This window comes from Leptodactylus fuscus, chromosome 11 (genome assembly GCF_031893055.1).
Source record: "Leptodactylus fuscus isolate aLepFus1 chromosome 11, aLepFus1.hap2, whole genome shotgun sequence".
Lineage (NCBI taxonomy): Eukaryota > Metazoa > Chordata > Amphibia > Anura > Leptodactylidae > Leptodactylus > Leptodactylus fuscus.
This window is the reverse complement of record NC_134275.1, coordinates 18546487-18563408: the sequence shown is the minus strand read 5'-3', so window position 1 is coordinate 18563408 and position 16922 is coordinate 18546487. Positions and strand designations below refer to the sequence as shown.

Sequence of the window (16922 nt, the reverse complement as noted above, 5' to 3'; positions counted from 1 at the left end):
GAGGTCCAGGGATCAGGGCTGGAGGCTGCAGAGAAGACTCCTCAGCTCACTGGTGTCCTGTAAGGTCCTGAGGTCCTGAGATGTTGCCATCACCTGTGGATTAATGTCTGGCACTTTCTCCTGGGTCTTCTCCTCTGGAGCTGCTGTTCTTGGCCACTTCTCAGCCCTCCCTCCCAGTCTGTAATGTTCCTTCCCTTCCCTTCCTGCCTCTCAGCTCCATCCAACAGGAAAGTGCAAGGAAGACTCGTCTAACTTCCCACTCCAGCCACATCTCCTCTCCTGGTGGGCAGACACCTCACTCCTGGACATGAGGTCTATAATCCCACATCAGATCTGAACCCCTGGAGGATTTTATCACCTGTGGACACAAGATCTTTGCTCTTTCTATTTCTTTCTCCCCATGTACTGGAAAAATGAGAATGTCACCCCTCAGTCAGAGGGGAACAGCCTGGACCCTGAAGGAGACTCTGCAGGAAAGGTGAGATTGTGGTGGACAGGGATCCACATTGCATTTATAGATTGTAGATCTTGGCATCAGGTCATGAATTTGAGCTCAATGCGAACTGTGCGACAATTGTATTACTTCATACACTATTTCATTGACTGTGGCCCCAGGTTTATTGTAAAAAAAAAAATAAAAGTGCAGATCATTTAAGCAAATGTATCTTTTTGTGCATAAAGGGAAAAAAAATCGATTTTTAATTACAACCATTAAAAGAAATGAAATTTGCAATTCTTTGGGTGGCCTGATGGATTGTCTGATTGACAGCTGAAATTGACACTTGCTGCCTCTTATCCTGGGCATTTTGTGCAATTTCTAATTGCAGGTAGTTTGTGGGTTTTTTTCTCCTCTGCCTTGGATTACATGGGAACGAAACGATTACCTCAAGAGGCATGGGTTAAGTGCAGCAAAAAAATCAATCTAGATTGAAATTGCTTCATTAAAGAGACACAGCTTTTGTTGGAAATGGTTTAAATGCCTCCTGGAAAGTTCTTATTTGTTGTTTGGAGCTGCTGTGTATGGGCTGCAGGGAATATAAAGGGGAACTTGGTGGCATCTAATACAACTTCCTACTGAGGGGATTCTTGGCAATATCTCCTGGAAGGTGATGGCCCACCATAAGCAGATGCCCAGGGGAGCAGCTCCAGGTCTGGGCACCAAAAGTCCTCTCATGATGGTAAGAAGAGCTGACACATCTAACCAGGGAAACCGGGTCACATCCTGCAGGTATTAGTGAGAGAAGACAGGTAGGAAGGTTGTACATACTGTATATACCTGACTGATGTATACAAACTGTATATAACCTGACTGATGGATACAAACTGTATATAACCTGACTGATGGATACAAACTGTATATAACCTGACTGATGGGTACAAACTGTATATAACCTGACTCATGTATAGAAACTGATGTATAGAAACTTCTACACACTATGCAGAAACTACAAGATCTTGTCCTATCTCCTGCCCTGGAGCAGCTGACACTAGGACATGGACTGAAGGAACATGATAAATGACATTCACTGTGAAGTCTATATACACATATTCAGGCCTATCTATCTATCTATCTATCTATCTATCTATCTATCTATCTATCTAAATACATATAGCTAGAGATAGATAGATAGATAGATAGATAGATAGATAGATAGATAGATAGATAGATAGATATTTCTGTCTGCATAATTCTTTCAGTTTATATTTTGTCTATTTATACTAATATACAGGCATATCTTCATATCTCCTATCTATCTATCTATCTATCTATCTATCTATCTATCTATCTATCTATCTGTCTATCTCCTATCTATCTATCTATCTATCTATCTATCTATCTGTCTATCTCCTATCTATCTATCTATCTATCTATCTATCTATCTATCTATCTATCTATCTATCTCTCTCTCTCTCTGTCTGTCTGTCTCTGTCTGTCTGTCTGTCTGTCTGTCTGTCTGTCTGTCTATCTATCTATCTATCTATCTATCTATCTATCTATCTATCTATCTATCTATCTATCCTTCTATCTAGCTAGCTAGCTACGGTATGTATCTATCTACATCCTTTTAGTCTATCTGTAATGTTTGTCTTTGTCAGATATACATAATTTTCTCCCTACACAATTATTTCGTCTACGTTATACTTTTTGTGTATCTATCTAATTATCTTTTATCTTTCCATCTATCCATTAGCTTTCTCTCTAACGATCTAACGCTATCCTTTATAGATATATACATTACTATAATTTCTTCTTCTCTATCTTGATCAATCTAGATATTCTATATCTAGTGTTTTGTTTACTCTTCTATATGTTTATCTATCTATCTATCTATCTATCTATCTATCTATCTATCTATCCATCCATCGTCTTTTTTTTTCTTGCCTTCTTTCTTTCTTTCTTTCTTTCTTTCTTTCTTTCTTTCTTTCTTTCTTTCTTTCTTTCTTTCTTTCTTTCTTTCTTTCTTTCTTTCTTTCTTTCTCACCTGTGGCCATCTCATACTCTTTCATTTATGTAGAAAGTTCCATATTCTTTTTAATAATGTATATCCCACATTTTCCTAGGATGCGAATATCTTTAGCGACTCTTCTCCATATACAGCACATAATCCTTTATTCTATGTGACATTTTATTGTCATAGTCTTTGCTCTCACCCATCATAAATCCTACAAGAAACATTTCCTTGAAATATTGTGCAGTTACAGCAGTTTATTTCTCACTTTTGTACTGTGAACTATATATACACAGGAGGAAAAAGTTTACTGACAGATACTTAGATAATAGTTTTTTGGATAGATCGATAATGTATAGATACATAGGAAATAAATCAATTGATAGATGATAGCTAATTAGGAAGTGATGATAGATAATACATTGATGGATAGATGGATAGAGAGATAATACAGAGATATATTGATATGTGATAGCTAGTACGTGCATAGATAGACAGCAAATATATGGATATATCGATAATACATAAATAGATAATAAATTGGTGTATGATTCATAGTAAGTGAATATAGATAGACATATAGATAAGAAATTGGTGTATTATTAATAGTAAGTGAATATAGATAGATAGATAATAAATTGGTGTATTATTAATAGTAAGTGAAGATAGACAGATAATAAATTGGTGTATTATTAATAGTAAGTGAATATCCTGATAGATCGATAGATATATAGTCAGATAGTAATTTGATGGATAGATCGACAATACATAGATAAATGGATAATAATAGACGCTAGCTACCTATTGCATGTGGATAGATAGATAGATAGATAGATAGATAGATAGATAGATAGATAGATAAATGAGTAGATAGATGTTACATGTAATAAAATATTTTCTATATTTCTATAGTTTTACTTATAATCCAAAGAAGCCTAAAGCGCAGAACTGTGGAATGACATATCTCCGGCATATCCTATAATATATTTATATATGATATCCTATAAATAGACCCATATACAACCACCTTATGTCGATGCTGACATAGATGATATTGTCGGCTTTCTCTAGTTGATGTGAACACGTGCAGAATATCACCCGCATATACCGTACTGTATACACACTGATAGGATAGCAATGCTATGTATTACTATCCGACTATAGAATTGGGAAGTCACTATAGAAATCTATACAGTCCACCAACATCATGCGATACAAGCTATTAACATGAAAAGCAATTTCACAGCCGCTAAGAAAGGGTTAATGTCACGACTTCTTTCGGTTTTGGTGTTTTCCAGATGTGACTTGTACCAGATCCCATCTTTGTATCATCCTGAAAACTGTACTGTTCTCTCATCCTGATACCTATATAATATATACAGGGGGGGATGAAACTTTTATCACTTATAGGACATAATACGTTTTATCGGGAATAAGTCAGACTTGTCTATAATCTTAGACTCCCATTCACACTGATGTTTTATCGCATCACTTTCCACATAAACTATATATATATATATATATATATATATATATATATATATATATATATATATTGTGGAGGAGGATTATATTAGATTCCTAATATCTATGCCGTCTATTGATATATTCTAAGTAAATATTCGATTTCTGATGCATATTGTTAAAAGCTTAAAGCTTCTGATATCCGTTATCAAAGAAGGATTATTAGTAGGGACACAATAAAATAGATGTATTATTAATAGGGATTATATAGCAACACTGTTCACACTGAATTTTTCATCATGCAATGTGTTACAGTCTCTATAAATAATAGATAAATAAGTGTATGACATGTATACCAAGCATAATATAATATAAAATAATATAACATAATATAATATGACATAATATAATATCCCGTATAAATGTATAGACTGGAGGGCAAAACTAGGGAGAAATAAAAAAAAAAAATCAGGAAATATGATGAACAGAATACTATGAAATAATACTATTTACTCAGTCTGATATTAATAATTTATTATTAAGATATATATATATATATATATATATATATATATATAGTTATGATATTAATATTAATATTAAGCAGTAGTTAGTACTTGTTACGTAATAGAGACACACATATGAATATATATATATTCTATAGAAGATATATATTCTATATTTCAGAATATTATATACATATTGTAGTGTATCAAATCAATAAAATAATGCAGGATTTATAATCTTTATATTTTACAGATTTTATGAAAATGTATCATCTACAGACAGATGTATAATATGAAATCCTTATTGTCTGTAGCAACTGTTGAACTATATATATATATATATATATATATATATATATTCCTATAATTTACAAATCAGAATATATAAAACATACAATCTCAAACATACAATCTCTAAATCAAAAACCATATAATCAAAATGTATGACACAGTCCATCAATTCTATAACAATACATATAGATCTAATTTACACCTCAGAATACAGTATATCATCTATAAATGATATAGACTAAGATGCCATATATAAGTGATACATTATATGGTAATACATATAGAATGTGTCATCTAGATCATATAGATAAAATATAAAATAAATGCAAAAACAATATATAATCCATAAACTTTCTAGAATGCAATACAATAAAGAATCTTTACATCTGGAACAATATAAATGACACAAAACACTTGGTTGGATTTTTTTTTGTCTGCTACTAAATACATTGAAAAACTAAGGAGAGATTGACCCCAGTTCAGATGGACTCTTATTAGGAATAAAGCTGCAAAAAACATTGTGAAAAATATTACAGAAATACTTGATGATGGCACATATAGATATACTATAGTACTCTTCATAAAGTGTAAACTAGGCGTCCCCTAGACATAATCTAAGCATTCAATAGATTGGAATATAAAAGAAGAACAGGCAGAATACATACACTGTAGGTCAGATTACAATATACTGAATGTAGACCATACACTCTAAAGATCACTATATATAACACAAACACACTATAGATCGTAACATATACTGCAAATAAAATCTATTATCTATCCAGTCCTTAGATCAGATTATATATGTGGTCTGTAGTTTAGAATATAATATGGTGTAGAATTCATACAGTTCATGGCTGAAAATACTGCCTATAATAATCTAATCTATAGATCAGATTATTATACACTGTCTATATTCTATACACACTCTATAGAACAGACTCCAATATATCGTATAATAAATACACTCTGTATATCTAATAAAATATACTATGTATTCTGCCTTTAGATCAGAACATGTTATATAAAACCATATGGTCTGTAGTTTATACTATAACACTGTCTATAATTCATACAATCCATTGCTCAATATACTGTATAGAATATATATTCAGCTCAAAATACAATGTATAATATACAATATATACAGAAGTAATCTACAATAATGCATACATACAATACATTAGAGTACCATATATCATCCATCCTTGATATCAAAATAGAATATAAGCTCTGTAACATTTATAGATCAGGATACAATATATAATCTATACAATGTACATAAACACTATACATAGATCAGGATACAATATATAATCTATACAATGTACTTAAACACTATACATAGATCAGGATACAATATATAATCTATACAATGTACATAAACACTATACATAGATCAGGATACAATATATAATCTATACAATGTACATATAGACTATACATAGATCAGGATACAATATATAATCTATACAATGTACATATAGACTATACATAGATCAGGAAACAATATATAATCTATACAATGTACATATAGACTATACATAGATCAGGATACAATATATAATCTATACAATGTACATATAGACTATACATAGATCAGGAAACAATATATAATCTATACAATGTACATATAGACTATACATAGATCAGGATACAATATATAATCTATACAATGTACATATAGACTATACATAGATCAGGAGACAATATATAATCTATACAATGTACATATAGACTATACATAGATCAGGATACACTGTGACCAATATCTATATCGCCTCCACATACTGTATATACTCTGTACAAATTATATAGACTATTATATTAGTATTAGTTTTGTTGAGATTTCATGCGATATGTGATGTATAATCCTGGAGTGGTTTGTAATGTATAGTGTATATATTCTATATTATAAATGTATTATATAATGTATAAAGTATAACTACTAACTAAGAGTAGACTATGGATGTATTGAGCTGCTCGTAGATGTATGATACTTGTGAGCCAATGTATGAATATTACTAAATAATATTTATAAGATAAGATATAGACAGCGTATATGTGCCATATATACCTGGGTGGCGATTGCTCTATATGTTACATGTATGTTGTGTCAGATGAGAAGTCACTGTCGTTGCCATATTACTAGCACAAATGTGACAATGGTTTGTGTCATATCTCGGACAAGTGTTGTTGTGCAGGAAGAATATTGTCTTTATGGTTTCTTTGAGTGATGTCTATTATGTGGCGTGCTCTGTCATGTCTTCCATTATCACACCCAGGGCTGGTGCTTTACTTGTACAGATAACCCCTGTGCTCTTTACTTCCTCTGCTGAATCCTTAGTCCAAGTCCATGAGCAGCGGATGCGGCGACTATTGTAGAGCTCGATGTCAGCATCTTTAGGGTCAAGCTCTTACCCTTTGACATGTGCATTTGTTAAGTGCTGCCAGAGGGGTAACTGGAGGCTCCTGGCAATCCCAATCTGTGCCCGGGACCACCAGCTACTCCACCAGCCTCCCGGGCCTATATATGACTGTTACCATTACAGCCCCTATATCTACTTCCCTGGATTCACTGCATAGGTGTCTGAATGGGGTTTTTAATTCCAGCAATATCATCATCTACCATTTTTTCATCTTTGGGCCTCGTTCACAGTAAATTGTTTTTTTTTGTTTTTTTTTATTTCCTTTTGTTTGTTTAAAAAAAAAATTGGATCTCAGACACATTTGGGGACATTTAGGGTTCAGGGATTTGGGGACTAACACAAAAAAAATGAAAGAAATGTGAAAACAAGACAAAAGTGTGAACATGGCCTTACAATAGATGGTTTGAGTTATGTGAGCTCCATAGGTGTAACAAATATCAATTCTGATCTTCGTTTATTGTCATGTTTGGGTCTTGATATGCGATTTGATATAAAGTAAGCAGTAACCAGAGATGTCCTATATGGTGTAGCCAAAAAGTCGCCTCTCTACCATCTACACCTTAGTCTACACAGTCTCCGATTTCGCCTCTTCTTATATTTGACACATGCACCTTTCATATCAATGACTGGACACCTGACTTTGGACTGAGGCCCAAGAACGTAATATTGTTTTTAATATATGTTTTTAGAACAATGGGAGTCAGAGGATACATCCCCGTGTCTGATTTATTAAATAATGTGAATGATGTCAGTTCAAAAATAGGACATGTCATATTCCTGTCCACTTTACGGCTGGGGGTAATATGTCTGTTTTTCTGGGTAATGTATCCGTTTCTTTTGGGTAATGTATCCATTTGTTTTGGGTAATGTATCTATTTCTTTTGGGTAATGTATCCGTTTCTTTTGGGCAATGTATCCGTTTCTTTTGGGTAATGTATCAGTTTGTTTTGGGTAATGTATCTATTTCTTTTGGGTAATATATCTGTTTCTTTTGGGTAATATATCCGTTTCTTTTGGGTAATGTATCCGTTTCTTTGGGTAATGTATCCATTTCTTTTGGGTAATGTATCCGTTTTTTTTGGGACAATGTATCAGTTTGTTTTGGGTAATGTATCTATTTCTTTTGGTTAATGTATCCGTTTCTTTGGGTAATATATCCGTTTGTTTTGGGTAATGTATCTGTTTCTTTGAGTAATGTATCCGTTTCTTTGGGTAATGTATCTGTTTCACTGATAGTAACAATAGATGAGCGGTTTGGGTTAAAAAAAACCCCCAAAAACACAATGAAGTTTACTCATTTTTTTTTGGTTAAAAACTTATGACAAACTGATACAAAACGGACATTAAAAATGGACAGAAAACCAATGAAAATTTGTGACACACTTATGCAAAACTGACATTAAAAAGTGATAGTTTCGTCTGTTTTTAATATCTGTATTTTCATTGTAGTGTACATGAAGCCAGTGTGCCTCACCTGCCAACCTTTAGGCCCCCCCCCCCCCTGCTTGGCCCTTCTCCTTCCCATCTTCCTTTCAATCTTCCCAATAATAAGTTATTTAGCAACGGATGAAGTGGGGATTCCGGGTATATATACATTATATAATAATGAGGATACGAAGGGTTAATCAGGCAGAAAAATCCGGGGTCCTTGTTTTAAGTCTTTTTTCAGAATACGTATGTTCTGCTTTCCTCTACTTATATTATTAGCCTCACAATGTTGGGACATATACATATGGGATACATGGGATATATACATGTCTATCTAATAGCATCAATACACAGATAATGGATATATATAATATAATATACCCCTACATGCAGTATACACCCATATATATACATACTGTTAGAAGTGACTACATAAACCTTATTGTCCAATAGTCCTTCCAGCAACCCTTTGTAGTCGCAGGATATGTGTATGTGCGCTTGTTAAGAGAGCAGAGATAACATCTGGCCACTTACACAGCTGTCACATTGTAACACGCAGACATAAATAATTGTTGTTAGCAAGTGCGAGGCTGAGGACTCTGGAAGTCAGTATGGATGGAAGTGGCGTAGTCTTACCTGAACATACAAGCCCTAGACCAAGGCTTTGGCGTATACTGAGGGCCCTTTATTTATTAGCTTACTTATATACCGCCATCCTATTCTGCAGCGCTGTACAGACATTGTCAGTCCCTGTCCCATATAGGGCTCACAATCTACATTCCCTATCAGTATGTCTTTAGAGTAATGTATTTGCATATATCTATTATTATTATTATTATTTTATTTTATAATAATAATAATAATAATAATAATAATTAATAATAATAATAATAAATTCTGCTTTTAATCTCAATCACCAGTGAATGACTGAAATGACATTGATGTTACAACAAAGTGACAACTGCTAGGGATGGCTTTAGCATTTACAAACCTCTCCTTCATATATATATATATATATATATATATATATATATATATATATATCTATGTTATAATAACCTAAAACTAAGTGTATTGCAGTAAGTTACCATTACCAGGGGCAATCATTCTTCTAGCCGCACATATTTTCTATCAGATTACTAAACATGATATTACGTTTTATATTCACCGGTATATACAGCACCGACCCTGTTGAAGGATTAAGTCTGTGTTATCACATGGAATATTTGTTGACTGTAAAGTCGTTTCATACTGGGAATGGGGTTACATACACTTGCAAAAAATTTCACTAACACATCTGCCAGAGGTGAACATATCCTAAAGCAGCAGGAGAATGAGCCGTGTGATTTCCATAGACTTTGATGGATACTGAGAAGTTTCTTTCCAGTATTTGCACACTAGACAGCCATATCAGTTCTCGCTTTACCTTGGTTTTTGTCCATCTTTGTATAAGCTATACAGTTATAGCCATTGGTGTTGGTTATTGTATGATATATATTATTTGGTGTGCTTACACCTATGGTACAATGTGTCAGACTATCAAATATTCTATAAAGACCGTTTCATGTCTAATAATTTATTTTATTCAACCTAACTTGACAACTAGTGATAAAGATAATAATAGTGATACGATAAAATCCACTAAAAAATAATGAAAATATGACTCTATGATGCTAAATAATGACAGTGAATCCATTGTACTAAATAATAGCGAGAAAGTACAAAGTATAATAGAAAATAAATCACGTATAATAATAAGACAATGAAACAATAATACATTGCTATAAAAAACTTTTGCCTTTTTCTTCCAATTTTAGATGGTTAAATTTGCTAACAAATTTTAGTAATAAAATCATCACTTTCCTCTATAGATGGCATATTTCTATGCAAGTTGTTCTTAAATGTATCATTGTGCGGGAACTTACAGAAATGAATGTTAATATTACTATAAATCCCTTATTTTCTGCCATTGTGTGATGTATAAATACAAATAATCTCATTTCTATCAGGGCCCTATATACTCTATATGAAATATTTTTATTATAATATTGTAAATTGATGGTCGGGGATAGTTGTAAAACCCATGTGACATATTCTACCTCATATGAGATAATACTTGAAGCAGATTCTAATGTTAATAACCTGCGACGTAAAGAGAAGTTTGATGGGGAAAATGGTCCGTACGTTTAACCCCGTATATAAAAGTTGGAATAGAATTTCACGGTCAATTGCTTTAAATCTTTTTCAGATGCCATTGACTGCGTCAAAGAGAGATTCTCAGATTTATATTAGGCATCAGCTATTAATATAATTCAAAATGTAATGTTTTTAAATGACGATTGGAGTAAATTTTTGGAATCACTTTAATATTATTTTATAAAATCACCAATTGAATCTACAGTGTAGTCACTTACAGAAGCGTAAAAAGCCAACAACAAATCCTTAACGCTGAATTTCCTCAGGGTTAGACCCTCAGGATGGGTTTTGATACATAAGATCATCTTGTGCTTATGTGTATTAGACTGTAAGCTTTGTTACGGTGATAGAAATTCATCACCACATTGGGAAACTCTCCTGACATACATATGTCTATATAACGTGACCATAGACTATTACTAGCCAGACACGTGCCCAAAGAGTGAGCTCATGGAATACATTTGTCTGATATATAGCTTTAAAGATTTATATATGTGCCTCAACTATAAAAGGCATACACTATTATTTTACAAAAAAAATTGTATCCCACACAGAATTGAAGTAAGTGGTGGATGATGGATACAATACTGGCATACAGTGGCATATACCTTGGGCATATCTTATAGACAACAGTCCCACAACATAAACCGTGCTTTCATGAAGTTTACACCATGCCCATCTTAGTTTACACCATACATACCTTACCATTTCATGAAGTTTGCACCATGCCTACCTTAGTTTACACCATAACTACCTTACCATTTCATGAAGTTTACCATATACCACCTTTGTTTACACCATACCCACCTTACCATTTCATGAAGTTTATACCATGCTCACCTTTGTTAACACAATACCCACCTTACCATTTCATGAAGTTTACCATATACCACCTTTGTTTACACCATACCCACCTTACCATTTCATGAAGTTTATACCATGCCCACCTTTGTTTACACCATGCCCACCTTACCATTTCATGAAGTTTACCATATACCACCTTTGTTTACACCATACCCACCTTACCATTTCATGAAGTTTATACCATGCTCACCTTTGTTAACACAATACTCACCTTACCATTTCATGAAGTTTACCATATACCACCTTTGTTTACACCATACCCACCTTACCATTTCATGAAGTTTATACCATGCTCACCTTTGTTAACACAATACTCACCTTACCATTTCATGAAGTTTACCATATACCACCTTTGTTTACACCATACCCACCTTACCATTTCATGAAGTTTACACCATGCCCACCTTTGTTTACACCATGCCCACCTTACCATTTCATGAAGTTTACCATATACCACCTTTGTTTACACCATACCCACCTTACCATTTCATGAAGTTTATACCATGCTTACCTTTGTTAACACAATACCCACCTTACCATTTCATGACGTTTACCATATACCACCTTTGTTTACACCATACCAACCTTACCATTTCATGAAGTTTACACCTTTGTTTACACCATGCCAACCTTACCATTTCATGAAGTTTACACCTTTGTTTACACCATACCCGCCTTACCATTTCATGAAGTTTATACCATGCCCACCTTAGTTTACACCATACCCACCTTACCATTTCATAAGCTATACATTGTCTTCTGGCTACCAGCATATTCAATTAAAGGGAAATTTTCTCAAGGAAATTACCTATTGTGTAAATCACGTTTTTATATTAGACATATTTTTAAGAATACTTGGTGATGTTATTTTCAATGTTCAATCTATATTAAAAAAAAATCTATAAGAATCCTAAAAATCTTGCAATTACAACTCTTGCCACTAAACCTAAAATATTCTGTAACTTCCTGAATCCTGGATATAGACCATGGACACAGTGATCTGCAGCAGACCCCATTGAATGCTATGGGTGAGTTTTCTAGTACACTCTGTGACCTCAGCCAAGGAGGGGGAGTAGATAAGCTGTGAGATCACTCAATGTAACTGGTGGATTCTGTTATCTATGTATACATGATAGCTGTGATCACCAGAATTCTGATAACTGAGGTCACTGCTGCTAAGAAATCACCTTCAGAAAACAGGACGTTTCAGCATATTATTTGGATTAGTTGCCACAGTCAGTGGGTTTTTAGGGATTTTTTCAAAATGCAGATAACAACATTGAATTTTTTTTTTAAAATCTCACTAAAAATTCTTTAAATATATATTTAACATGAAAGTTGATTTTAAAAAAGGTAATTTTCTGGCGATACATAAATTCAGACCTGACTTGTTCACGTATATCGACCTACCTTCTAAGCCCCTCCTTTTTATTAACACATCAATGCCTGGAAGTTTTCTTTTTCCATTTCATCCTTGCATAGAAATAAAAGGGTCAGTAAGAAATAAGGAGGCGTGCAAGTCTGGGGAATCCTCAGTGATCTCTCCGCACGGGCATATTTTTTCCAAAAATTCTCGTTATTAAGTAAAATCAGAATGAAAAGTGACTTAAGTAAATAAAAAGTGATAATAAAGTAAGTGTGTAAATAGTGAGAAGATGGAACATGGTTCAAGTCATCTGTATGACAATATAACAATCATAGTGAGAGCTAAGCATGTCATTATCTAATGGTAGAATCTCCAGATAGAAGAACAAGGGATATAGTAATAATGCTATTACATTATCATGAATTATTAATGATTATATAAGTATCCAAGCTCCAATGCAGAGATCAGTCATCCCCATGTAAGCACAGCAGTACCACATCGCTTTGTGTCACTGACAAGCAGTCATAGAGCCAGGGCACTGTCTACATAAATGACAGGATCTCCTACAAGTTGGTAGCGACTGATGGGAAGAAGGAAATTCTCTTTACATGATTTGGAAATGTTTTGGTGACGTAATAATTTTATTACTACTACTACTACGACTATGACTACTGCTACTACCACTGCTATAACCACTACTACAACTACTGATACCACTACTATTGTCACTGCTGCTACTACTACTGCTACCATTATTACTACTACTGCTACTACCACTGCTATAACCACTACTACAACTACTGCTACCACTACTATGACTACTACTATTGCTACTACCACTGCTATAACCACTACTACAACTACTGCTACCACTACTATGACTACTACTATTGCTACTACCACTGCTATAACCACTACTACAACTACTGATACCACTACTATGACTACTACTATTGCTACTACCACTGCTATAACCACTACTACAACTACTGCTACCACTACTATGACTACTACTATTGCTACTACCACTGCTATAACCACTACTACAACTACTGCTACTACTACTATTACTAATACTAGTGCTACCACTACTACTACTGCCACTGCTACCACTAATACTAATACTACTGTTACTGCTACCATTACTACTACTGCTATTACTACTACTACTACTACTGTTATCAATTCTACAACTACTACTGCTACTACTACAGGCACTACTACTACTGCCACTGCTACCACTACTACGAATACTACTACCACTGCTATAACCACTACTACAACTACTGCTACTATAACCACTACTACTGCTACCACTACCACTGCTATAACTACTACTACTACCACTACTATAACTACTACTACTGCTACCACTACCACTGCTATAACTACTACTACTACCACCACTACTATAACCACTACTACTGCTACCACTACCACTGCTATAACTACTACTACTACCACTACTATAACTACTACTACTGCTACCACTACCACTACTATAACTACTACTACTGCTACCACTACCAATGCTATAACTACTAATACTACAACCACTACTATAACTATTACTGCTACCACTACTATAACTACTAGTACTACTACCACTACTATAACTATTACTACTGCTACCACTACCAATGCTATAACTACTACTACTACAACTGCTACTAAAACTATTACTGCTACTACTACTGCAACTGCTATTACTACTATTACTGCTACTACTACTATTACTGCTACTACTACCACCAGTACTGCTACTGATACTACTACCCCTACCACTGCACCTACTTCTGCTACTACTACTACTGCTAGTACTACCTCCACTCCTGAAATTACTGCAGCTACTACTACAACTGCTTCTATTACTACTACTACTAGTTTTCTTTATGTTGAATCAGAGCTAATTAGCATATTTTTTCCCATGGAGCACGGACTGAAAAAAGTCTCTACACCAGCTACATCTCTATGAGAGAAAGTACCCCTCCCCAACTACTACTCATACAGATACATATTTTTTAATATCACGTTTATTCCTTTCATTTACACAGAAGAATCTGACATTTCTATTTCTAAACCTTAACATATGCCTAACATTTCAACAAACTTTGCATGACTCAACAGTACAGTGTGAACGTGAGCAATAAGACTACTTCTCTCTATTATATGACTTGCATTCTCCATTTTAGCAGCTTTCCCTCTCTACAGTTTCTATCTACAATTTTCAGTTGAGCCACCACCTGAGCTGGTGGCTAGAGATAAACTGCTATGATGACGTTCAGGCACTGCACACAGAAAGAAGAGAATAATCTGCTCATGTGTGCAAAAAGTCTAGGCAGGTATGAAAATAAGAAGGCTTTCAGAAACAGAAGGGTTAACAGTTTATTTTTGTCTATTAACAAAATTCAGTGAATGAACAAAAGAGAAGTGTTAATTCCATCAATATTTGGGTGTAAGAGCCCCTTGGAGGAGGAGTCCTGGGAGTGATGATATGGTCCTGATCTCCACATCATCCAGTCTGTCTGGGATTACAGGAAGAGCCAGAAGGATTGGAGCAAGCCTACATCCACAGATCTGTGCTTACTTCTCCAAGATGTTTGGAACAACCTCCCTGCCGAGTTCCTGTTCAGCCACATAGGAGTAACACAAGTTGCTCAGTTTCGGCCAAGTATCAATAACAGCGGTTCACCTCTGAATGTTCAGCAACCGTTCTCAGCGTGCGAGTAACGGTCTCAAGGGAAGACATGGAGTTTACCCGCTTCCTACAGGGGTTTGTGGTCTAGGGGTCCTTCGTCTCATAATTGTCTTTAGATACAGTCAGGTTCAATTCTGAGATCGCAACACGTAGACACAACACTCACAATGGAGATTTGGACTGAAGACCCAAAGGCACGAGGCATGGGATAACCTTCCCTGTGAGACCTTTACCACCCGGTGTGACTATGAGGGTAAGTTCATACGGGAGTTTTTTGGACCGGATTTTGAGGCGGAGGCTGCCTCAGAGTCCAAAAATCGGCTAGCCACGACTGGATGCCAGTGCAGTGTATATAGTGTATCGGCATCCAGTCGCAGCATTCTGCTCCTTAGTAGCCCAAATGAATGGGTCTAGTCGGAAAGGAGGGTCGCGAGGCTGACGTCTGTGGCTGAATCAGCCGTGGAATCCGCCTGAAGAAAGGGCAGCTCGCTTCTTTTTTCTGCGAGTGGGAAAAAACTGCTCACGGAAAAAGGAAATAGCCGTCTCCCATTGAAGTGATTTGTCAAAATCAGACCCAAAAAACCCTGTGTGAACCTGGCCTTAGGCATCAAGTTGTAGTATACCTAGATCATGGCTAGAAAAATCCCGCTGCCATTTTTGCACATCATATACACAGCAATAAACAGTACAGTACACATCATCCAATACACAATACACATCATCCTATACACAATACCCATCATACAATACACAATACACATCATACAATACACATCATACATTATCCAATACACAATACACATCATACAATACACATCATACAATACACAATACACATCATCCAATACACAATACACATCATCTAATACCCATCATCCAATACACAATACCCATCATCAAATACACAATACACATCATCCAATACACAATACACATCATACAATACAGAATACACATCATCCAATACACATCACCCAATACACAACATAAATTATCCAATACACAATACACATCATCCAATACACATCATCCAATACACATCATCCAATACCCATCATCAAATATACAATACACATCATCCAATACACAATACACATCATCCAATACACAATACACATCATACAATACACATCATACAATATACATCATCCAATACACATCATATAATACATAATTCACATCATACAATACACATCATACAATACCCATCATCAAATACACAATACGCAT

The 16922-nt window shown here is 34.8% G+C and overlaps 1 protein-coding gene across 2 annotated transcripts in view; it reads left to right on the top strand.

The window, feature by feature from the left end:
- Positions 1-400: 400 nt before the first annotated feature.
- LHX6 (LIM homeobox 6) overlaps positions 401-16922 on the top strand; it is a 117365-nt gene continuing 100843 nt past the window's right edge. The window contains exons 1-2 of one of the 2 annotated variants that reach the window (XM_075259191.1): positions 401-478; positions 1107-1178. In XM_075259191.1, the coding sequence (XP_075115292.1) occupies positions 401-478; positions 1107-1178 (150 nt within the window). The remainder of the gene's footprint in view (positions 479-1106; positions 1179-16922) is intronic. The other variant, XM_075259193.1, reaches the window with a different exon arrangement.